We start from the raw sequence: 24,665 nt of genomic DNA, 5'->3' as shown, positions 1-24,665 counted from the left end.
TGCAGGCGGGACAACGTGCACGAGCGTCGGCGTGCAATGAATCAGCTGCCACACCAGGCGTTTGTGAGATTAAGATCGAGAATATCAACGAAACACAGCTGGACGTTTCCGTCCACTGCACGATTTCACGGTAGATCGGCCGATATATCGCGATAAATCTCTCTTTTTTTTTTAGTTTTAGTTTGGTAATTATAAAAATTATTATAATTATAATAATTTGATTTATATAGCACCTTTCAGACGTAGCTTCACAAAGTGCCTCCACGAGAACATACAAATCACAGACAATTAAAATCAGTATTCCAACAATAATACAGTTTTCAGGTCACATATCTGTATATAAAAAAAAGATATAAAAAGATGATGGCTTTTTTTATGTCACTCTGATGTCACTTTACATTAGTTCACATCAGTTTGATTTATTTTTATCAGCATGAAAAACTCGATATCAGTGCAAAACGGTATTTTATGACAGATTTATGCGGATTTCAAAAAATAAGTATGAAATGCTTAAAAATGTCTGCTCTATGCCTTAATCGGTTGATGATTTAAAAGATAATATTCTGTCATTTTCTTGAACTTTATTTCAGTATAATTGTTCCATCCCAGAACATACAGTATTTACAGGATGTCATGATTGAAAGTATTGTCTTGAATAGATGCATGAGAATTTAGAATGTATATTTGTTCAAAATGTTCAGCAGTATATAAAAAAACATGAAGCAAGATTTATTGTAAAAATTATATTCACTGTTAATGTAATGAAGATATTAAATGTGTGTCATGTAAACAGATAAGGAAGTGGCTCAAAATTGTACTTTTATTCATGGTTTATGGATGATAATTTTGTCCCACAATAAAATTCTCATTCCATTTTTGTCATAATTTTTGACTCAAATTGGCAAAATGTATTAATCATACCATATAATAAGGATCTAAAATCTGTTAATTTCTGATTGAATATATAAATGTATGTTGTATGTATATGTTACAAACCGCTCTCACTGTTCTGTCAGCGCGTCAATGCTGCGTTCAAGTCCGGTGGGAGAAACGTAAACGTTTTTGCTCCTTATCAACTTCCATTGGTTTTTGTGAAGTGAAGTTAATTCACTATACCATTCGCCATACCATATACCATTATTCAAACTAAAACATGGCTAACATGTTAAAACGGATGTGTCCAGTATTTTTTATCAAATTATCTGCTCGTATTAACTTCACTTGGCCTTTAATAAGGCCCATTTCATGCCATTTTGCAGATGTAATCAATTTAACATAACTAGTTAATGGATCCTAATTATTCTGTAGTTGTGGCCAAAAGTAGAGAAAAGCGCTGTCGTGAAATAATTCACCAATGTAACCAAAGGTAACGAGGCAGAAAACATTCATTATATTTATAAATTTTATTATATTTAAATGCAATATACAGCATTTTCATGACATTATTTCCAAATGAATAGTCAATTGTTAGCAGTAAACGTTCGAAGTCTCTTTTTTCCCCGTTTACTGTAAACGCACCACCAGCTCACGTCCTCTCACGTCATGACGCAGCGCAGTGTTTGTTTTCCGCGCCGCGCCGAGTCGAAGCGAGTCGAGTCGAGTGGAGCCGACATGGAAACAACAACAAGCAGCGACAGCAAAGCAGATGAACCGCCCGCGGATGAGGGGGTGGAGGAAGACCGGTCCATGTCGAGGTCCGACAGGTACCGAATATGAATAATAATCATAACAATGATTATTATGAGTCGGAGCTCTGCACACGAAACGGCTCAGGCTAGCTAGCGCTACCTAGCTAGCTAGCTAGCTAGCGCCCCTCATGTCACAGCGTGGCTGCGCGTGAACAAAAGACAAAGAAATACAAGACAACAATAACAACAATAACACTGAGTTTATGGTCAAATCATAACTTTAATGTCAGCGGTGTAGTTTTCTGTGTCGTATCTGTGTGAACACTTGCTAGCTTCCATGAACTTGTCAATGCTACCTCCTGGGAAAACCCCACCAGTCTTCATTGTAAATATTAATAATTCATACTTTTTCTGCTCTTGGTGAACGTGTATGCTTGATGAAATATGATTTTACATGGTTTCAACATCGTCTGGTAAATTCGGCTTAACAATCCACCAGCTAGAAACAGTGTAGCCTCAGTAGCATGTGTGTAAATGTTGCTCAGATGAAGATGGACAGTAATAAAAAACAACATATTGCTCTAGTTTTGATAAACAACTGGGTGATCTGCTGTGAGGATTTTGCTGAATTAGATAGTAAAGGGGGATTCCTTGTCTCTGATTTCTGCCACGTTTATGATTAGTCAGGTTGATATTTGCTTGACGACACGGAAATATATAGACCATAGAAGCACTAATTATTAATTCATGTACGTGAATATTCCCTGTTTTGTTTGTTGCCACCAGATGTAGTCGTGTCACAGTTTTAGGTAAGTGTAAGATGTTTCCTGGAGGCTTGGTCCATATGTTTTTTGCTAGGGATAGTCATATCTCACACATGAATATACATTCAGTATTTATAAATTCAAAAATGATTTTTATTGTTGATGAATTAGGAAAGGCGTGTTTATTTATGTTGCATCTTTCCACAACAAGTTAAGGTTAAATCTAAGAGAAGTGTGATTAAAAAAAAGAACATACGTAGAGATGATTAAAAAAAAGCATATGAAACTGATAAAACCAGTGTATGAAATTGAATGGCTGTGCAATGCAAAGCAAGATATGAATAAATCATTTCAAGTTAAATAGATTTAAAGGCAGAGTCCTCAGAAATGTGGCGACTCCCTGTATGTGCGTGCTTGTTGGTGGCTTTCCCCTCGCAGGAGACAGTCGAGCGTTTGTGCGAGTGGATCACATCGTTGTCAAATTTCATGTTTTAACTTTGAAGCCGACTGTCCCTCAATCCGGGTGAATATTGAAAACATATTTCTCAAAGACTTATGGAGGCACAGAGACGGTCTGCACCAGTGGTATTGGGATCAATAGGGATCAATAGGTAGCATTTCAAACAGTTCATAGACGTTATATTATTTTATTTATAAGTCTCGCTTAATTCAGTGTTTGTTTACATGTGGCTCGTAATAATTTGTACATTCCAATTGCTTCTATTCAGGGTCGATCAAAGCAGCGTCTGACTGCCTGACTGCCCGTCGTTTGTACAAGAAAAAAAAAACAGGGCTCAGTTTCAGAAACTCGAGGAACCAGCCAAGTGATGACAGCCTTACTCATGTGAACGGACGCCCCGCGCCACGCTGCTGCGTCCAGGGCAGCGGTGTGATTTCCTGGGGAGGGTTGGCAAGTTCCCCCTTCCTCCCCCTCAACCACACCGACAGTAGAGACTGTGCAGAGAGAGAGAGGGAAGAGGGAGGCGCTCGAGTACAGAGACTCCCTCTCGTCTCTCCGCAGGACAAACGAGTATCTCCAAGTCCTCAGAAGTTAAAAGTTAAAGTTTTTTCTTTAAAATGTCAGCGCCATTCTTCTGCCCATTTATAGCTATGTAATTTTCGCGAGCTATGTTTGGTAAGAAAAATAAAAAGGCTGTTATTTCCACAGCGTTTGGCTTTGAGGAACCTTCAGATACTCTGTTATGACTAAATTGCCTCTATTGCAGCAGCAGCGGGGGTCAACTATGAGCTCACAAGGCAACTCTGATGGCAACCAACACACACACACAACTTTAAAATTACATTAAAATTCTGTATCAGGGCCGCAAATAAAGGTTTTCTCATTATCGATTTGTTTTTTTGGTCCATACAATTAGGAAAAATGCCGATCGTGTTCAAGATGATGTTTACCGTCATAAAGGAGCAAAGAAACCAGAAAATATTCATATTTAAGAAGCTAAAATCAGAGAATTTCGAATTCTTGAACCGACGCTGAAAATAGTTGCCGATCAATTTAGTTGTCGATAACTTCTCGCGTCCGTTTTCTTTTTAACTTCAGCGGGAGCGGCGACGATTCCCTGGACGGCCTCTCCGACCGCGCCCCTCGCTGCCCGTTGACCCCGTCCCTGTCGCCGCAGAAGCGGACCACGAGCCAGTCGAAGACGGAGCCACCGCTGCTCAGGACCAACAAGCGGACCATCTACACGGCGGGCAGGCCACCGTGGTACAACGTCACCGGGACCACCTTCAAAGAGGCTTTCGTTATCGGTGAGAGGCTTTAAAACGACCTTTGAATTAAAAAGGAATTCAAATTGCGAGATGACACCCGGGTTTCTCTCGGGGAAGCAACTGGCATCTAGTTAACGGTTCAAATATGAATCCCACTTCTCAAAATTGGAACTATGATAAAGGATTTTCACTTATCTCAGGTCTCAGGTTTTCTCACATGCGGAATTAAGGTTACGAGGGTTAACTCAAATCCTTGGAGGGTTTTTTGTGTTTATTTTGCTAACCGTGTGCAACAAGGATGCATTTCTTAATAACCACAACAACGAGGCGATCGCAGATCATTCACGTAACATTGCGTGTGGCATTACGCAGAAAAACCGCAACGTTTTTCAAGAAAAATGGGTTCAAATCTGTCCGCAGTTTCCCAAGTTATGGTCATTCAAAAATATTTGTCTTCATTTGTTATGAAATTTATGACAATGGCTTTTTACAAAAGGATGGATGTCCCCAAATAGCTTTTTTTTGTATGACCAAAAATCCAAAACGAAGACTTGTTTATCATGATAATTTTAAAGGTATGAAATTGGGGGAAAAAACAACAACTTTTTTTGTGTTAATAATTGACTCAAACAATGATTTGCTGATAAATTAGAATTAATCTGGGATCAAACTCTGGTTCCTGAAGCCCCGACTTCATTTTTTACCGCACGGCCTCCATCCTTGCTGATCAGCGCAGCAAAGAATCTGCCTCAGGACGAGTGAACCGTGACACACAGACTCTCTGTGTGTGTGTGTGTGTGTGTGTGTGTGTGTGTGTGTGTGTGTGTGTGTGTGTGTGTGTGTGTGTGTGTGTGTGTGTGTGTGTGTGTGTGTGTGTGTGTGTGTGTGTTGTGTGTGTGTAATTTGCAGAGCCAATGGTCCGTGATTAAACACATCGGACGGGCATTAACGGGGGGAATGCGTGCAGGGGGGGGGGTTGGACATTATCTTTAGTGGGCAATCTGTTATTGTCGATGGGCCGCAGTGACCGGCTACAATTTCACACTCAGCTGTGCCGCGGTGCTGAAGACGTGGTTCCGGTCCTTTAAACACCGGACCCTGTAACTGCAGGAAAACTCTGCAGAGCGTGGACAGAGAACGAGAGAGTGAAAATGAAGAAAAGCACTGTAAAGCGTCCTTTAGATACCTGAGGTAGCTGCTGTCTTACAGTCTGGTTTTTATTTATTGCTAATAGAAAGACGTTTTTTTCTTTCTGCCGTAACGCGCTTCGCTGCCGGGCGACATTTAAAATGTGTCATCTGGGCTGAATCCATAGGAACCAGTATCTATCTATAAACCCTCCGAAGCTGTAATCATACATAAAAATGAGCAGTACTGCAGTGGGTGGTTTTTTGTTTTCTCTCTCTCTCTCTCCCTCCCATCTCCCAGTCAGCAGTTTTGACCTTCCTGGTTCTTATCAGACGCTAAAAAAACCATTCCAACACTTCACAGAGGGTTGTTTATGTACCACCGAGGGAAGGAAGCCGAGCTCCGTAGGCTATTTCTGTTCCAGCACACACCAACACACACAAACACCAGGGCGTTTTTCACCTTTTTATATTTTGCCGGCCGACCCAGCACGTCGTTTCTGGCCCAGTTTCCAGGATTGTTGTCTTGAAGCATTATGGTCTTAGTCTTTAACCTCGGAGGTCGACTGAGGTAAAGAGAAGCTCCAGACTTTAACTGCAAATGTGGAAATTTATTTTTTCACTGGCATACCCACAGTTAAATCACAACAACTATTTTAATTATCTTTATTTTTTTCATTTAAGATTTTTTATCAAGTATAGATAGCAACATTTCTCTGGTCCCAGAGTCTTATTTCAGTTCACACCAAATGTCACATCATTTTTTTTTTTTTGCGCGAATACAAAGTCAATGCCAAGACGCAAATTTCGTGAATTAGCGTAACGCGACGTCGCCAAAAGCCACTTACGATGTCAGGAATTTTTAAATGTTTTATACATCAAACAAATAACACATTTGAAAAACTTAAAAAATGTTAAAATTCATTACAGATAATTTACAATGATGTTGTACCAGAGATTCTGCATTTCTTTTTCTACGACTGCTTGATTCATGTTGTAAAGGTAAACGAGCGATAACACTTAAATTATCATATTCTGTGTCAAGCGGAAACATCAGAAACAATTAGTTGATTGACAGAAAATTGTTTTCATAATCACTTACGTCATGTTTCAGTCAGAAAAGCTACGATTCTCTTGTTGCAGCTTCTCATCGCTGCAAATTTGCTGCTTTTTCTGTTTTTTGATTTTGCTGTAAATTAAATATATTTTGGTTCTGGAGTGTTTGTTGCACAAAATAGTCCGTTGGATCTGATCTCAGGGAAGATGGGATGTAAACGTTTTGATATTTTCCAACATTTTGAAGAATATTCTGCAGAAAGATTGATAGTCCAGATAATGACACAGCCGAAGAAGAGAGTGATCTGCCGAAAGTCATTGCTTCTTTCACCTCATTTAACAGATATGTCATTTGATTTGCAGATTTCTTTCCTTCACCTCCAGGTAACCGTGCGGTTGTTCCCTGTGTTTCCCTCTCGTAAGGTCTGTGTGGAGGAAGCGCCTCTGGCAAAACCACAGTCGCCAATAAGATCATCGAGGCACTGGACGTTCCCTGGGTGGTTCTGCTCTCCATGGACTCCTTCTACAAGGTACACAACTCGGCCAACGGCACTGAGAGTGTCATATAGAAAATAAAACAAGAGCGTTTAGTATGAGTAGGGATTACAGTACTTCAGAAGCTTAGATGACTTGCTCAGTGGAAGGAAGTAAAACCCAACGTGGTGCTCTCCCTCAGGTCGTCAGCACAGTAAGTAAAAAGCCTTGGACTGAAAATCGCTTAAACGCGCGAGTTAGCATCAATTATACTCGTGTTTCCTCTGAGACCAGCGGTCGATGTTTCCTCAGAGTCGCTTTCTGTTTCCGTGTCTCTGTGGATTGTTCCCATGTCATTGCAGGACTTTGTTAGTTCAACACCAGTGAGTAAAATAAGTGAATAATGGAAAACTCCTCTGTGATCCGTTGGTTTTCTGCAGATATGCAGTAATTTGTGCAGTATTATTGATATTGGGGGAAGCAACCGAAATTGTTGTCCGAAACCTAAAATAACGGAATATTTGGCCGAATAATACCAAACACCGAACAAGTTTTTCATAAATTTTGCCATGTTTTTCACCATTGCATAAATTAAAACGGAAAAAAGAAAAAAATTCGATTACAAAAGTACATTTTATAAATATTTATATAACACTGACCTTTTTTTATAATCAATATGCCAACAAAACACAAAATAACTTGTATTTGTTATATTATTTTTTATATACTTTTATTTACTTTCTTCTAAAGGTTAAATAAATCTTTATGGAATTTGATGGATGAAGAAATGTCCACACTAGTCCAAGGTGCCTGGGAATATAAATAATCTGTAACCATGGGAACGTCTTTATCCTGATCTGTTTCCAGGTGTTGAATAAAGACGAGCAGGAGCTGGCGGCCAAAAACGAGTACAACTTCGACCACCCCGACGCGTTTGACTTCGAGCTGCTCGTCACCGTCCTCCGGAAGCTGAAGAAGGGGAAGAGCATCAAGGTGCCGGTGTACGACTTCACGTCTCACTGCAGACGCAAGGAATGGGTGAGGCTCCCTCAAATATTCAACTTATGTTTTTATTTAAATTTACCTTCTGTCTTACCCGTTTTTAGTTGGACATAGAGATATTTGTTTTAAGTCCACTTCAAAAAGTTCTTTGTGTATAGCTTACAGTTTATAGTGTTTCCGTCCGATACTGTGCTCATGTACTCGCACTTGTACTCGTGGAACTACTCCGATACTACAGCAGCAGATACCACTACACAGTCGAGAAGGTCGGCAGCAGTAAGCGGGGGAAGAGCCAATGTCAGCAGTTTGTAGCAAAAACACGTAAACTGTACAAAAACAAAAAAGCTGTCACTGACGATCATCATTTTTCCCGCCACCAGCACTAAGCTATGCAGTACATGAGAGCCACGACCAAAATGTATATTTCTTCTTTTGAAGCAAGTTCTTATATCGGTTCTCGGTATCGGCAAAGTAGCTAAAGGTACATCAAGTACTTGTACTGTGCTTCTTAAAAAAAATAAATAAAGATGTCACTGGTTTTGTTTTTAGTTTTTTCATTTGGAATAAAGAAGTAGTCCTACAAGCCGAGTTTAAAAATCATCACCCATCCATCTTCATCAAAAAATTAAATTAAATCACTGCCCCGTATTAAAATCACAATTGTAGTAAAAAATCACTTACCGGCCCCTGGGGGACGTATTAGTCTCTATGAGCCGATGATGCCAATTTCAATGCTAATGCTAATTAGCTCATTATTAAGGATTTTAAGTGTACAGGAAATTAACCCGAGCACAGAGCACAGACCCTCCCTCTCTCCCTCCCTCCCTCGTCGTGAACGATCAATCTGCCGGAGCAGTCCTCTGACATCCGCTCTGTATTTCTCTGCGATGTAATTTCATGGCTGAGAGGAAACAACAATCACCACTTGTGACTCTGAAGACGCTTTATGAGCCTTTTGTACCAACGTGGAGGTAATTAAGTCTCAGGGCCCCGAGGGCCGCGAGGGCCAATCAGCTGCAGGCTGTGTGTGTGTGTGTGTGTGTGTGTGTGTGTGTGTGTGTGTGTGTGTGTGTGTGTGTGTGTGTGTGTGTGTGTGTGTGTGTGTGTGTGTGTGTGTGTGTGTGTGTGTGTGTGTGTGTGTGTGTGTGTGTGTGTGTGTGTGTGTGTGTGTGTGTGTGTGATAGTTATATGGATGAACTAGAGTCACAGTTGAGTTTTCTTTCTTCTTCTTCTCTGGTAAAACTGGAGGTCACCTCTCTCTTTTCTCTCTCCCGACTCTCTCTCCCTCCCCTTCACCCCCCCCCCCCCCCCTTTTTCATACACAGACACTTAAATATGTTAAAGACTCACTAAATCATCTCTTAAACTGAAGAAAACGGAAATGAGTAAATCTATAAACACTCATCTTTTTCTTCAGAATTCACCGCTATACACACAACCTCACCTGCTCCCTCTCTCTCTCATTCTTTATTTATTCTCTCTCTTACTCTCTCTCTCCCTCTCTCTCTCTCTCTCTCTCTCTCTCTCTCTCTCTCTCTCTCTCTCTCCCTCTCTCCCTCTCTCTTGTTCTCAAAATCGATCCCACCGTGTCCAGTCCATTGACTGTGGCATGACGCTGGTCAAATGAAGGTAATGGGATGGGGACACGGTCAGAACCATTTGGTCTGTGATTGAGTCTGTGATTAATGTCTCTCTCGCCCACACGGACACATTCACAAACTGTTTCGTGCCTCGGCAGCAGATGGAGTTCACCACGAGGTTCATCAGATAACGAACAGGAGAAAAGCTGCTCCGGGTTTTTTTCTGCTTTACTCTGTAACGACGTCGTGGATGCGGTTTTAAAACTCAAGAAGAACAACACGGAGCAGAAACTTCATACGTTCACTATCACAGATTAGATGATGTTAAAACTGACATTACGTCTCATTAATGTCTCTGTCTAATCCACATCTGTTCATTTATGACAGAAAACCGTGTACGGGGCCAACGTTGTCATCTTCGAGGGAATCCTGGCCTTTGCCAACAAGGAGCTTCTGAAGGTGAGAACAGTATCTTCCTCTTCCTCACCACGGCAACGCCACATTAATCTCCTGTTACCAGTAAAGTTTCCTGAAATGTTTTCACACTTCAAGTCGCCAGTATCATAATAATGATAATATCTTACATCCTCAATTTTTGGACACATGCACACGGCAAATCAGAGTAATGAAAGTAAAATGATAAGTCAAATTAATCTGAATGTTTGGACGTTCATATTTTTCTTATATTGTTTCTTCTCCGCTCTCTGTGCCAGAAATGACTACTGGATCAGAGACAAACAACCGGCTGATTAACGATGAACTAAATGTATTGATTATGTGTCAGTAACTTTTAAATCCAATAAATACAAATTTATCTGCAAGATGAAATATTTACACGATGTAACACTTGGCTCTTATATCCTGGGCCTTTTAAAATTTCTCTTATTGGGAAAATCAGATTCTTATTTATATTGCTCAGGAGTTCCCCCCTGGTATTGAAGGTTTAATAAAATGTTAGAGTTATGAGTAATTATATTCTGAATAATCATGTGTTTTTTAGTTTTTTTTAATTTTGGAAGAAAATTATTCTTAAAATCCCCAAAAATGTTAATGTGGTTGAAAAAAGAAAAGAAAAATCTAAATCTAAAATTATTCCAAATTAAAGTCTTAACCTGGTTTATGAGGAGGAAATTATTTCTGAAGTCTTTTATAAGGCTGCTGTTGATGGTCAGTGGAAATCCATACGTACTGAGCATCGTTCTCTTCATCCCTTTGTAGTGTGTGTGTGTGTGTGTGGTGTGTGTGTGTGTGTGATCTGGACCGTGGCGATAAGGCAGCCCCCCCCCCCCCCCCCCCCCGGGACCCAGCTGTGTAGTTGATTACCCCAATAACAGCCGTTGTCCGCAGTGATTAATTGCGTTCAGTGTCCATCCTCGGAATTGAAGTCAATTACAGCCGCGGACCTGATATGCTAATGAAGAGACAGTTTATTAGGGACGCACATACAGCTGAGCTGAAGCTTATCTGCGACAACAGCAGCTACAAATAAAATCCTCCCTTCAGGAAGGTTGTAACGTTCACAAACGGCAGATTATTTTGTCCACCCTGGTCATATCACTGTGTTGAGCCTTTGAGCCGCCAGGAAGCGCCAAAGAGTCCCTGTAAGAACTGAACGGGATGAAATCTTAATGTTCAGTTTTCCTTGCTTGCTGCTGACAGGAAACTAGAAAAACGACCGACAGCCGCGGCCTTGCTCTCTGAACCCTGTGGAAGCAACCCACTCCTCGTTTACCTGCGGTGGTCGACGCCGACGCTTGTCCAGCGAACACGCCACGTTTCCGTTGGTCACTGTGTCACAGATTTAAAGCAGACGCCGGATCCTCTGGCTTGTTGTGCAGCTGAGTTATATACCTGTATCTGTCTAAGACACTCACACAAACTCCACCAGTCATCTTGTTTGTTCCTCCTCCTTCGTGACGCAGCCGCCGCCTCATTGATTTTTTCCAGTTTTTTTGAGGTTCAGTGTAATTGAGCTCACTGGGCGGATGGACGGCCGGTGACAGTGATAACCGGCGTCTCCTCGGTTTTTTCGCTTCTGATCCCCTGAAGCGGCTCAAAGTGACCTTTCACCGTCTCTTTCGGAACCGTCAGCTTCTTTGACGCTCAACTATGAAGCCTGCAACAGTCTCTGTCTTCATATTTATACTTTCAGATTCTTAAAAACAAACAAACAAACCTCAGCATCTTTTACAGAAATGTAGAAAGCGGAGTGGGTAAAACAGTGCATACGAGAAATTCTCCCCCTTCCGTCTCCAAAGCTTCTGGACATGAAGGTGTTTGTCGACACGGACTCGGACATCCGCCTGATACGGCGGCTGAAGAGGGACATCTCGCAGCGCGGCCGGAACATCGGCGGCATCATCAAGCAGTACAACAAGTTCGTGAAGCCGGCGTTCGAGCAGTACATCGAGCCCACGGTGCAGGTCGCCGACATCGTGGTGCCCAGAGGTCAGTGGGAATCTAACAGTTCTGCTTTCCCCTCAGCTCAGACTGCTGTAAAGTTCGCGTCATTGCATTCAGATTCAAATATATGCATGTAAGGTGTTACAGTATCTGCACTTTGTAACTGTTGAGCGGGAGTTGTTGTTCAAATCCTCAGTAAATCTTTGTTCTTTGTGTCTTGAACTGGTTTTATTTGCAGGTGGTGAGAACTTTGTAGCGTTGGACTTGATTGTGCAGCACGTCCACAGTCAGCTGGAGAAGGTGAGGATTCCTCTCAATTTCTCAACCATGTGTGTACGATTTGACTGATTCGTTTAAATATTGAGTTTATCTTGGTTATTGTCACTCTAGATGGTTAGTCTTTTTTGTAGAGAAAGTGCGGCGTAAACTTTGTATTGTGCTGATAAATCTCCAGTGGATTCTCATGAAAGAAAATTTTATTAACAAGAGATGCAGCCTCAATCACAGAGCGAACGGGCTTTATCTTTGACCGATAAATGTCCCACGGCAGCGTGGAGCCTCTTAGATTTCATCGATCGTCTCAAAATAAATTCTGTCCATTAACGGTAATATGTACTCAAATAATACTCTTCTTAAGGTTTATAAAATCCTGCGGGCCTGCCTCTGGCCGACTTCGCTGCTCTCCTCCATTAACTTACAGCCGGACGAACGGTCTCGGTTTAATAAAAAGCATGTTCATGTGGAATCGTGTGAACATGGCCTGTGGTGCTTTTAATAGCAAAAACCTGCACATGCAGACTTAATATAATAGATGCAAACATCGAGGACTAGGATCAAACATCTATAATAATTCATCATATACTTTTATATCTTTGATATCTAAGTTCTATATATTCATAAGACGATATATCGGTATCAAAAATTCAGCTTCCTCCCCCAAAGAATCTGTTTAGTATTATCATTTTAACAAACATTTACTTTTGCTTGAAATGTTTGTCTGAAAAAAAAACTTTTCTGCAGAATGGCCTGTTCTCATGTTTTCTTTTGTTCCTCACACACTCTTGTGTGTGTGTGTGTGTGTGTGTGTGTGTGTGTGTGTGTGTGTGTGTGTGTGTGTGTGTGTGTGTGTGTGTGTGTGTGTGTGTGTGTGTGTGTGTGTGTGTGTGTGTGTGTGCGTCTCCTTGTGCGTGTGCACGACCGCCCCTCGCCCCGCTGAATGGCGTGTTTCCATTCCAGCGTGAGATCACTGTGAGGTACGACCATCGGCGCTTTATTCATTTTTTTCTTATTACCATTAAAGTCTCTTCCCTCTCATTTTCCTCTTCCTTTTCTTCAACCTACACTTCATTTAAAGACAACGACGACACTAACAGCTGTTTTACTTCTTAACTCTTTAACTTTGTTCACTTCCACAAATACTTTGCGTTCAGGATTCTTTTCACAATCTCTAGGAAATGAGGAATTAGGAGGCAGCAGAAGGGCCAAAACACGGGATCACATTATTTTATATTCTCATCGAAATCTACTACTACTACGTTAATTACTGCCACTTGTACAGAAAGTACAGTACGGCAAAGTGAATTTGTATATTGTCTTTTTATGTTATATGTTATTTATGTATGTTTGTCTAGTGTTAATTATAATACAAGGTCTTTGCATTTAAAAAAGAGAGGAAATACCTTTTTATCGATCGCACACGTTTCATTAACCCTCTGCAAAATAAGTAAATGCAAACCGCCCGCAGCAAACGGACATTAAAAAAAAAAATGAATCGTGATAATGCACTACTGATTTTTATGTCTTGACTTGAACGAACTGGAAAATAGAAATTATTAAACGTTGATTCTTTAACAGCTCCTTACCAAGTCAGTCAAAATGTGTGATTAATCCAGGAGTGGCAATATCTCCACGTGAATGGAGCCAATAGGTATAAAAGAGATAAAAATCTTAATGCACGAATAGCACCCTGTGAAAAATGACTGGGCAGAATAAATTTGTGGCAATGAAAACAAATGAACCAGGTCTTCGTGCTCTCTCATCCTGTGTATATATATTTTTTTCTTTCTTCCTGTATTTATTTATCTCCTCCCACTTTTAATCACTTTATTTCACCCAATGACTTTCTGTCACCTTCTTCAGAGGAAGCTCCGCTGGGATATGTGAGGCTCCCTTTGTTGTGCATCCTCCTTAAGTTTCATAGTTGTTATCATTTTTATGAACTCGGACCTCTTCGCTGTGCATCGTTAACCTAAGCCAACATGCTAGTTTTGCTATTTTTTAATCCTTTTATGACCAAAGTTTGATGCAGCGACTCAACTGAAGTTGTTAAAAAGCTCATTTGATTATGGGTATTAAAGGAAAAAGCATGCGTTATTTCTTTTAAGTTATAGACGGAGCATGCAGCGACCAAAACATCGGCTGTGAAACGGCAACAGAATGAATTTTCATCTTGTTTCATGGCTCGTTAACATTGAGGCATGTGATTGAAAATGTATGTGCCACATTCTGCTTCCTAACGGAGTTTGCATTTCTTGTTATTGGCTCGAGGTGATGTGAAACATCTTTCCTGGCAGTAACATAACAGGACGCACGGCTTTTCCTTGCAGTAAAATATCTAGGCCTGTCACCATAACAACCTTTTGTTGCCACAATATATTGTCCCAGAAATTATCGCGATAAACAATATCTACCAACACCTGCCCTCAAAGTCTTTTTACTGGATTTTACTGGAGCAAAATTAGTTAGTTAAACTATAAACTAGGATAGTATGTGATTAAGAAAGTCTATTGTATGAGATGAGTCCTTGTCTGTTGTTGCTGTGTGTTACTTGTTCACCCTTAATGTCGGCATGCCGCTTACTGTGTGTGTGTGTGTGTGTGTGTGTGTGTGTGTGTGTGTGTGTGTGTGTGTGTGTGTGTGTGTGTGTGTGTGTGTGTGTGTGTGTGTGTGTGTGTGTGTGTGTGTGTGTGTGTGTGTGTGTGTGTGTGTGTGTGTGTGTGTGTGTGTGTGTGTGTGTGTGTGTGTGTGTGTTCCTCACAGGTCGGCTCTGGCCTCGGCTCATCAGGGCCAGCCTTTACCCAAAACCCTCAGCGTGATGGAGAGTAAACCGCAGGTCCGCGGCATGCACACCATCATCAGGTCAGAGCGCGCGCGTACACACACATTTCACAAGCAGCGTCCTCTTAGAATTAGTCCAAAAACTTGTGCTATCCCATAAACCTGAGGAACGTAAATGTAAAAACCGCCGAAGCATAAACACCTTATTTTTTCTCACTGGTGTGTAAAAGCTGACACTCGTCGTTCCCTTTGTGTGTGTGTGTGTGTGTGTGTGGGGGGGGGGGGGGTGTGGGTGTGTGTGTGTGTGTGTGTGTGTGTGTGTGTGTGTGTGTGTGTGTAGGAACAAGGAGACTAACCGCGACGAGTTCATCTTCTACTCCAAGAGATTAATGAGGCTTCTGATCGAACACGCCCTCTCCTTCCTACCTCTCAAGGTGGGTCTTTGTGTTCGTGTGGACTGAAGATAATTAACTTGACCTCCTCCTGCTTCCAGTCCAGCTGAAGGTCGAATCTTTTGAAGATGTTTCCTACGCTGTTTTCACTGATTCTTTGCGTCTCCTCGTCTCTTCGTCTCTCTGCAGCCACTGTCAGTGGAGACGCCTCAGGGTGGCGTCTATGACGGCAAGAGACTGAGCGGTAAACGAGTAAGTCGACTTTTTGTTCTACTGTTCTGCCTATCGTGTGTATGTTTGTGGTCACCAAGCTCAAGTCCATACCTGGTGCTCAGGCAGATGTTTTCAAAGATCCTCGCATGGTTCTTTTAATGTTCTACAGTCCAGATAAGCTGCTGCCCCCATTCAATATATACTCCTTAAAAAAGTTAAATTCCCCTCGTGTGTGTTTGCGTAGATCACCGGCGTTTCAATCCTGAGAGCAGGAGAGACCATGGAGCAGGCTCTGATGGCCGTGTGTAAAGACATCCGACTGGGGAAGATCCTCATCCAGACCAACCATGACACCGGAGAACCAGAGGTTAGTTCACTTTTAAACATCACAACCAATCTGTTCCTGTCATATACACTGTCGTCAGTGATAAATTACATCTGGAACGTCACGTCTCAAGAGCCGGGCGTTTTTTTCTTCTTATTTTGAGTAAAAAAATAAATACATTTAACTTGTTTGAACATTATTTGATAAGTATGGTAAAGCCTTTCTCGGAGATTAAATATGGTTTGGTAAAGTCCAACGAGATTCATTTAAAGCTGCAGTGTTTAAATATTTGGCGACATCTGGTGGTGACGTTACAAACTGCAACCAACTGCGCCCTGTTTCCTTTCCCCAGCTTCACTACCTCCGTCTGCCCAAAGACATGAGCGAGGACTACGTCATCCTGATGGACAGCACCGTGTCCACCGGGGCGGCGGCTCTCATGGCCGTCAGAGTGCTGCTGGTGGGTGAACGCCACTTCTCAGAGTCATTTATAAACCGAAAACATGGATTATATAGAGTGTTTGGAAAACTAGTAATTAGCCTTAAATCGAGCCAAGTGCTGATGTGTTTTTACCACTGATAATACCCACTGATATGCAAGTGAGAAAAGTAGTTTCTCCATCTTTAAATGTCCCCCCCTCTCTCGATAGGTAGGTAGGTCGGTACGTAGGTACTTGGGTAGGTAGGTAGGTAGGTACGTAGGTAGGTAAGCAAGCTGGCTAACTCCTGCTTCTTTACCCATGTTCCCCTGTGAAGGACCACGATGTGGCGGAGGACAAGATCTTCCTGCTGTCCCTGCTCATGGCGGAGATGGGCGTCCACTCAGTGGCCTACGCTTTCCCCAAAGTCCGCATCATCACCACCGCCGTGGACAAGGAGGTGAACGACCAGTTCCACATCATACCAGGCATCGGTGAGGCGCGTTTCCTTTTGTCTCACGCGAAGTTCATACAGACCAAAAAGCGTCGTACATCGTAAAAATACGTTCAAATCGCACAATAAGGCCCCGTATGGAAATAAGAATTAATGTTCACCGCCTGTCTCCTCCACAGGTAATTTCGGAGACCGTTACTTTGGCACCGACGCTCCCTCGGACTTGTGTGAGAGCGATGAAGGGATGGACTTCTGAGGAGACGAACAGGACCAGGATGTGGAGGGTTGTTGTCAAAAGCACTTATCCATTAAAGACTCTGTCGGCGTCATCCCGACGACCCAGTGAGGTGATGCTGTCACCCGAGGGGGGCTGGGACTGATCAGGAGGTCAGCGTTAGGTCAGCGAGGAGCCGCTTTCAGTCCATCCTCCGTTCTTGTTTACAGCAAAGTGTTAAGGCCTCAGAGTTTTTGTACGGTGTTACCTCTCCCGCAGGACGGTGGATCTTTTCTGGCTCCCACAACGAATAGTAAACTCCACTGCTCAACCTCGGCAGGATGTTAAGCTTCGTGCTGAGGAAAAATTGCTGGAGTATGGTGCTGAAGCGTTTTCCGGTAATGTGATCGTGTTGCTAAAAGCTGCCGAGTCGACACCTCAGTCAGTTTGAGGACTCCTGCAGGAGTCCTTGGGTTTCTCTCAGGTTTAAGTCTCTCTGCCGCCGTCCTCAGCCAGAAGTCGTCCATAACTCAGTGTTGGAGGAAATCCAACCTGAGAGAGAGGTGGGAAGATTTAAGCTGGAGAGCAGTGTTTTCGTTTTTAATCAGCAGGTTTAACAGCAGGAGTAAGAAAGAAAGAAAAGATCAATCTGCTACGTCTATTCAGTAATAATCCAGTTTTTGCACAAAAACATAACCTATATCTTTTAAGACCAATCTCTGTCATGAGTATTAAATGGTCTGAAGGACATTTACAGTTTAATGTAACGTGTCCTCTCTTATTAGAAGTGTTGAGTAATTCCTTTTTTCTTAGCTTGAAGCTTTTTGGTAAGAATCATTAGTGTATTAGAACTTAGGGCTCCTGCTACAGTTGTACTGTACTTAACTGTCAAATGTTGTTTTTTTTACTCGGCCACCTTTTGCAGAAAGGGACGACAATGATCTGTACTTGAACTAGAAGAAAGATGGAGGAGCAAAAATCCCAGAGCCCTTACGATATCGATATCTCCTCCCACATGATCTCGTGAGGTCAAATATCATTACTCTCAAACAGCGCTTATGTTTAGCAGGAGATGGGTGGAATATAAGAATGTACGCTGTCAGTGGAGTTTATTTTTCTCATCTTTTTTGAGAAAGGATGTAAAGCAGAGACTGATCCATACGAGACCCTCGCCCGTTAAGATAAGATAATCCTTTACTTGTTCCACTAAGGGGAAATATAAGAATTTGTTGTAGTAACCTTGTTTGATGCTGGTTGTGGCCAATTTTTTAAAAGGAAAATGTTTTTAGTTATTTATTGTGTCTTTACAGATTTGTTTTAAACTACATCACAGAGCCATAATCTTATAGTTTTTAGTGTTAATAGGTTTTTATGGACACTGACTGTCGGGCCGATGCGTTCACTGACTCCAGGTTCATACCATATGTAAATAACTTGAAGGAAATCACTTGAAAGAAACTTGTATCTGTACTGTATGTCACATTGTTTTTAATAATAGTGTGTTTTTTATTTTTTTTGTTTATTGCTCAACAATGTTTCTAATTTATTAATTTTTAAGAAACAAACTGCGACGTCCAGACCAAGGAATGACTTTTTCCACAGCCGAAGTTTGTCGCAGTCTGAGAATCATAGGTCCATAGACAGAACATCATCTGCTTAAACAATTATTTTGATTATCGATTTATAGTTTTACGTGATTTTTAAAAAAAAAAAGCGAAAATGGCCCAAAATATTCTGTTTTTCCAGATTTTCTATTTTATATCATGTTAAAACTAAATATCCTTGAGTTTTTATTTGTTGGTGAGACAAAACAAGACATTTAAACGCATCATCTTAGTCTCAGAGGAACTGGACTGGGAACATCTAATCTCACATTATGTTATACAATTAATTTTTGAGGAAAATTATATGCAGATGAATTGATAATGAAAATAATTATAGTTATCTGCAGGTATTGTTTGGCAGGTCAACATGGGAGAACCGTCCGTCAGTTTGTTTTTGTAAGTTTCATTTCACTTGTAAAGAATAAAAACAGAATTAACACAACGTCACTTAATTGTCTTTGTGAGTGAAAGAAGTTTGGGTCCTGTCACGTGTTTCTCCGCAAGGGGGCAGCAGAGTGTCCGCTGTCCTGTTTACAGCGGAAATGATGCAAGACGCAGAGCTTATGCTGCTTTCCCGTTCTGTAGGAAATAACGATCTCGCAACAAATGTTTGTTTTTTCAAGCAAAGAAAATTGAAAAAATATTCGAGATGCAACAGTTGATCAATGACTAAATTAATGGCCAGCTATTTCTGATGGTCGTTTAATCGGTTCAAGTAGTTTTAACGTCAACATTCGATGATTTCATCTTCTTAAATGTGAGTATTTTCTGGTTTCTTTGCTCCTCTGTGACAGTAAACTGAATATATTTGGTGTGGACGAGACAAAACATCATCTTGGGGGTTTTGGGAAAAACAATCAGCATTTTTCAACATTTTGTTAGATTTTATCAACCAAACAAGTAATCGATTGATTGAGAGACTAATAGACTATGAAAATAATGGTTAGTTGCAGACCTTAGAAAAATACACATGAACAATTAATAGAATTATTGACATTGCCTGACCTTGTAAGTAACATGTCCACCACGCAGTGTATTTTATTCTTGATGATAGTAAGATTATTTTTAATGTTTAGGATTTTACTTGGAATGTCTTTTTTAATTAAATATAAACCTTTACTTCGCGTTGTTGTTTCTCTAGATTTCTAAAATTGGTATTAATCTGTTTTTTTTAATCGAGCGCTTCCTGTGACAGAATTGCAGTTCACTAAAAAGTCGGAGCCGAGGCGGACACGTAAACGCATCACCACCCGGTAGCGCAGTCGGAGGAGTCGGACTCATTAACAGGTTCGTGCACGGTTTATTATTAATAAGTTGTATTATCGTCATGTACGTTTTATTTACTGTACGAACCGACGCGTTGATAGCAACGCGTTGCCGGCGGTCAGTTGATCTCAAACTACAAGTCTTCGACACAACACGTGAGCTTTAGCCGAACGTCGCGCCGGACCGCGTTAGGAAACCCCGACATCTAAAAGTTTTCTTCAATATCCGTACAAATACTCATCAGCCAGAAAACAATTCATACTTATTTATGAATAAGTTGAAGCCACAGATCAATTCGGCGTTGACAGATTTCACTTCCGTGTTGTAGTTTAATTGAAAATCTTGACTATTTGATCACGTCCACATATTTGATCACGTCCACATCAAAATGTCATCCACCAGAGTTGTTTGTTTATGTAGATTAAAATGTAAAAAAAACCGAAATTGTTGTAAAACTTGATATGTATAAGTTCCAAGTGACACACTCCTCAATAGAGGAAACGTTGTTGACCCACCCCCCGGTCGGACCAATTAACTAATCAACCAACTGTGATGGATGAAGTAACGGATCTTATTAGCGGGGGTCGCTTGATTTGGGTCACGCTGCCGGCCGGTGGGCGGGGTTGAGTGAGTGGGTTAGTGGAGAAAAGTCACGTTTTCCCAGATTCATTTTGTGTTTGTTCATGTGTTTGTGTCTGAACCTTTTACTAAGACAGGGATGATGGCGGGGCTGTGGAGATCCTACCAGGCGCTGATGAGCAGATACCCCTGGAGAGTGCAGATTGTGACTGCAGGTCAATTTCACCTTTTTTTTCTTCTTCAGATTTCATAAACATACAAGTGTCTGGATTGTGAAGATTTAATTTTTCAACCTCCTCTGGTTCGTGTCACGACGACAGTGGGGGTCAGGGGGGTCAGAGGTCACCTCGGTGATGGCGCCGCAGGTCATTGGATCTTCGACCTTTGAAACCTCAGATTTTAAAGTCAACAGAGAAAAAAGGAACTTTGAGCCGGATGTGTTTCCTCGCAGCCTCTTTTCTGCTCACTGTGAACTTATGGACTGGTTTTTAAAAAGCAGTAACACACAGCAGGTTTTAGCAGAAAAGATTTTAAAGCAGCTTTCATAAATGAAACATATAATCAGTTTGCGGATTGAAAATATATATGACAGATTTGGAAAACAGTAGTTAGAAGTTTGGTTACACCCTCTGAAAAATTTAAGGTTAGAAGTAATCGATTAACTATATGTTTTATTAATAAGAAGAACAATAATCAGTAGACTGATCTTGAATATAACCGAGTGTAGTACAGTGTATCCGCCACTAGAGGGAGGCAGCGCACGCCTGCTGCAAGATTTGAGGGTCGAAAAAATAATGATGGAAAATAAAACTAAATGAATATTCACATTGTTTTGAATTAATGGTTAACTGAAACAAGCAGCTCTTCTTCAAGATATCTCTGAATCCCACACGACTATTGACACAACGTAAAACTTAAAGATTGAACAATAATATCTACAGTCACACGTGAACATTTTCCAAAATTAGATAATTATTTTTCAGTGAGTTCAATGTGTTCATTTGGATTTTATGAACTCTTACTATCCTAGTATAATTTAATTTATTGTTTTTATTCTCATCTATCTTTTATTGTCTCAACTACTCGTCTTTTATCGTTTCTCTTTTCAGGCGTTGATTGTATCGGTGCATTATTCTTTTAAATCCGAGTCTTTAATGCCATTTTTCAACATCCAGTGTTATGTCGAAGTTTAAGTAAGGTTTGATTGATCTTTTTGTCCCGTCTCGTCTCCTCCAGGGTCGTTGGTGGGCGTCGGCGACGTCATATCCCAACAGCTGATCGAGCGGCGAGGTCTGGCTCATCACAACGTGCAGCGGACGGCCAAGATGATGAGCATCGGCTTCTTCTTCGTGGTGAGTTGCGTTACGGAAAGTTGTTCAGTTAAAAAACATATTTTAAGAAACATCTGTTGACGTGTCTCTGAATGAACCAGCAGCGAGTGTCCGGTCTCACCTGCAGCAACGTGATGATGAGGAAAATTTGACAAAATAAATCAAGATGATCGTTGATCAATTACGTGTCCAGACATGAAATGATCCTGCAGATTTAAACCTCACGACCAGATTTATTTGAGTGTTGAATGTAAAATATGTTTATTAAAAACTAGAGCCCGACAGATAATATATCGCTTGGCCGATAATATCGTCCGATATGAGCCTTTCACATACATATCTGTATCAGCGCTCATGTTAATCTGTATTAAATCTTTTATTGTACAGAATAAACAAGGCAGGAACAAAATTTGCATTTTATATCTACATTTAACATAAAATAAATTGTTCATTTTCCTTATTTAAGTTCTGTATATTTGGTTGTATCTGTGTTTTCTTTTGATTTATAGTTATTTAGGATAAAGTTTATGGTTAAACTAAAAAATCAGTCATAAAGGTTTGATAACGACATCTTACAAATCATTGACATATTTTAATATATACATGATCGTATATATAATCTGGTATTCCCTTATATCGGCATCAGCCCCAAAAAATCCATATCTGTCAGGCTCTATTAAAAAACGCCTGTTTATTTGTTTAATATGAGAAGAAAAAATATAAAAAGCTCAATGAATCTACTCGTGGATGAAGAACAATAATAAACGCGTCGCAGCATCAAACCTCATTGTTGCTGCTCTGTGCGACGAGAGTGTGTCGTTGTCTCGTGTGTATTTCTATTCTCGTGTGCTCGTAGATTAATTCCATGGAGTGTTGTTGTTGTCGTGTCCTTTGTATGTTTTGTGAAAATCACACGTTTCACCGGTCGAACCCTGCGACAGCTGCACAATTCGCCTCGCTGTCATAAGTAGCACATGACGAAGGCAAAGTTTATTTATATTTCCGTAATCGTCTTACGCTCCACGCCTGGTCTCTTTTGAATAATGCAGCAGGAGACGTACACATGTCCGTCCTCTGTGTTAAACACTGAAGCGACATGTTTACCAGCGGCAGATATATTTATCTTCATTCATCCGAAAGCGACGCAACCGTGTCATAACTCGTTCATCACGGATCATTTCCTCCTCACATGAAAAATAAATGTACAGTGTGTGTGTGTGTGTGTTAGTTTAAGTTCGAGTTCTCAAACGTTCTAAGTAGTGAAGCGAAGCGCAGGAAGTCGGACTTTCTCTGAAGAAGTTTCAACGTTCTGTTCTATTATGTGACTGTCTGTAACCTCAGCTACAATGGTTTTATAAACACGTACATATGAAAGCGTGAACTCCAGGACCAATGCTGGGGTTTCGATTTGATGCCCCATGTTTCTTCTCATCGAAGGGACCGGTCATCGGGAGTTGGTACAAAGTGTTGGACAGACTCGTCGTCGGAGGAACTAAAAGTGCAGCGATGAAGAAAATGCTGCTTGACCAGGTGAAAGATGTGTTTCCTTTCTTCTTCTTCTTCATTCTCTTCCCCCACTACTATTACCACTTCCTCTTCCTCTTCTTCTTCCTCTTCCTCTACTTCTATTACCTCTTCTTCTTCCTCTTCCTCTTCTTCCTCTTCCTCTTCTTCCTCTACTACTATTACTTCCTCTTCCTCTACTACTACTACTACTACTGTTACTTCCTCTTCCTCTACTACTACTACTACTGTTACTTCCTCTTCCTCTACTACTACTACTACTGTTACTTCCTCTTCCTCTACTACTACTACTACTGTTACTTCCTCTTCCTCTACTACTACTACTACTGTTACTTCCTCTTCCTCTACTACTACTACTACTGTTACTTCTTCTTCCTCTACTACTACTACTACTGTTACTTCCTCTTCCTCTACTACTACTACTACTGTTACTTCCTCTTCCTCTACTATTATTACTTCTTCTTCCTCTTCTTCCTCTACTATTATTACTTCTTCTTCCTCTTCCTCTACTACTACTATTACTTCTTCCTCTTCCTCTTCCTCTACTTCTCCTCCCCGTCATCTTCAGGTTTCTCACCCTCCATCCTTGTGTGTTGGTAGTTGTGTTTCGCTCCGTGCTTCCTGGGGGCGTTCCTCTCCATCTCCGGCGCTCTGAACGGACTGACGGTGGACGACAACATCACCAAGCTCAAGAGGGTAATCTGACTTTTCACATTCAACCTCACACATCACTGCGAGTCGGGCGCAGTGTTACTGTCTCTCTGCGTGACAGTTTGTAGCCGACGGGATGATTCCTCTTCTCTTCTTTCAGAAGTTTGTGTTGATTATCAATTTTCTGTCCACTGGTCCTTCCTGCGTCGCCAAGCGGATCGGGCAGAAAATATCCCACCTCCATTTTTATTGTTTCTCCTCCGTTTGTGTTCAAGTCGAGCGAACATGAAAAAATTGAATGAATGACCTGCGTCTGTTAAGTTAAGTCCTCGGCACATTTCTTATTTATGACGGTTGCTCTGAAATAAGCACAGCACAGGGTTTTACAGTTCTCCGCCCCGAACCTGACATGTACAACAACGGACAGGAAACACACCTGAGGATTCAATTACTGCAAATTAGAAATGAATAATAATGAAAAATACATTTTAAAACCTTCCAGACAGAAAAATCCCTGATATTTACAAAATCTCTTGATATCTGCAGATCTCTAAAAAAAAAACTACTTTCACTTTCCATAGAATTCCTTTAGGTGTTTCAAAGTCTTTACGTTTATTAATAACAGTTATTACAGTTCACACACACACAGTATATAAGAAATTATCCTGCTATAGGCAGTGATGTATTTTTTTAATAATTCCTTTTTGTGTGATTTTTGGCAAAAACTGGCTATAAAATCTCCACTTCTGTTGTTCGTTACCTTCTGATGTTCATATGTAAAAGTTCCTACGTGGACCTTCACTCCAAGTGGAACTTATGTCAGTGAACTTCTTCACCTGAAACCTCTCTGAAGCTTTAGTGTTTCCCCCAGTTA

The 24,665-nt window shown here is 41.0% G+C and overlaps 2 protein-coding genes across 7 annotated transcripts in view; both read left to right on the top strand.

Moving 5' to 3' along the window:
- Positions 1-1,570: 1,570 nt before the first annotated feature.
- On the top strand, positions 1,571-18,887 carry si:ch211-243j20.2 (uridine-cytidine kinase-like 1). 3 transcript variants are annotated; one of them, XR_007030107.1, is made up of 16 exons: positions 1,571-1,703; positions 3,951-4,159; positions 6,727-6,833; positions 7,645-7,815; positions 9,747-9,818; positions 11,618-11,807; positions 12,001-12,062; positions 12,999-13,015; positions 14,802-14,900; positions 15,160-15,253; positions 15,401-15,463; positions 15,669-15,791; positions 16,102-16,209; positions 16,506-16,662; positions 16,802-17,020; positions 17,116-18,887. XR_007030107.1 is itself a non-coding variant. In XM_047328754.1 (15 exons), exons 1-15 carry the CDS (start codon positions 1,612-1,614, stop codon positions 16,876-16,878), a joined length of 1,632 nt encoding a protein of 543 aa, XP_047184710.1. In that variant the 5' UTR covers positions 1,571-1,611; the 3' UTR covers positions 16,879-18,887. The 3 variants fall into 3 exon arrangements, 2 of the variants coding, with proteins under 2 accessions (XP_047184710.1, XP_035473037.2); XM_047328754.1 differs by having other exon boundaries at positions 1,571-1,694; positions 16,802-18,887; XM_035617144.2 differs by having other exon boundaries at positions 16,802-18,887.
- A 147-nt stretch (positions 18,888-19,034) lies between these two features.
- The window catches only part of mpv17 (mitochondrial inner membrane protein MPV17), an 8,831-nt gene continuing 3,200 nt past the window's right edge, over positions 19,035-24,665 (top strand). Inside the window, exons 1-6 of one of the 4 annotated variants that reach the window (XM_035617142.2) lie at positions 19,035-19,197; positions 19,636-19,727; positions 20,419-20,500; positions 21,522-21,637; positions 23,054-23,146; positions 23,741-23,836. In XM_035617142.2, coding sequence (XP_035473035.1) covers positions 20,425-20,500; positions 21,522-21,637; positions 23,054-23,146; positions 23,741-23,836 — 381 coding nt within the window. In that variant the 5' untranslated portion in view covers positions 19,035-19,197; positions 19,636-19,727; positions 20,419-20,424. Of the gene's footprint in view, positions 19,198-19,632; positions 19,728-20,418; positions 20,501-21,521; positions 21,638-23,053; positions 23,147-23,740; positions 23,837-24,665 lie in introns of those variants that run through there. The other 3 variants (XM_035617141.2, XM_035617140.2, XM_047328501.1) reach the window with 3 other exon arrangements.

This window comes from Scophthalmus maximus, chromosome 18 (genome assembly GCF_022379125.1).
Source record: "Scophthalmus maximus strain ysfricsl-2021 chromosome 18, ASM2237912v1, whole genome shotgun sequence".
Lineage (NCBI taxonomy): Eukaryota > Metazoa > Chordata > Actinopteri > Pleuronectiformes > Scophthalmidae > Scophthalmus > Scophthalmus maximus.
Note: the sequence above shows the minus strand (reverse complement) of the source record. Positions and strands in the feature narration are given on the sequence as shown.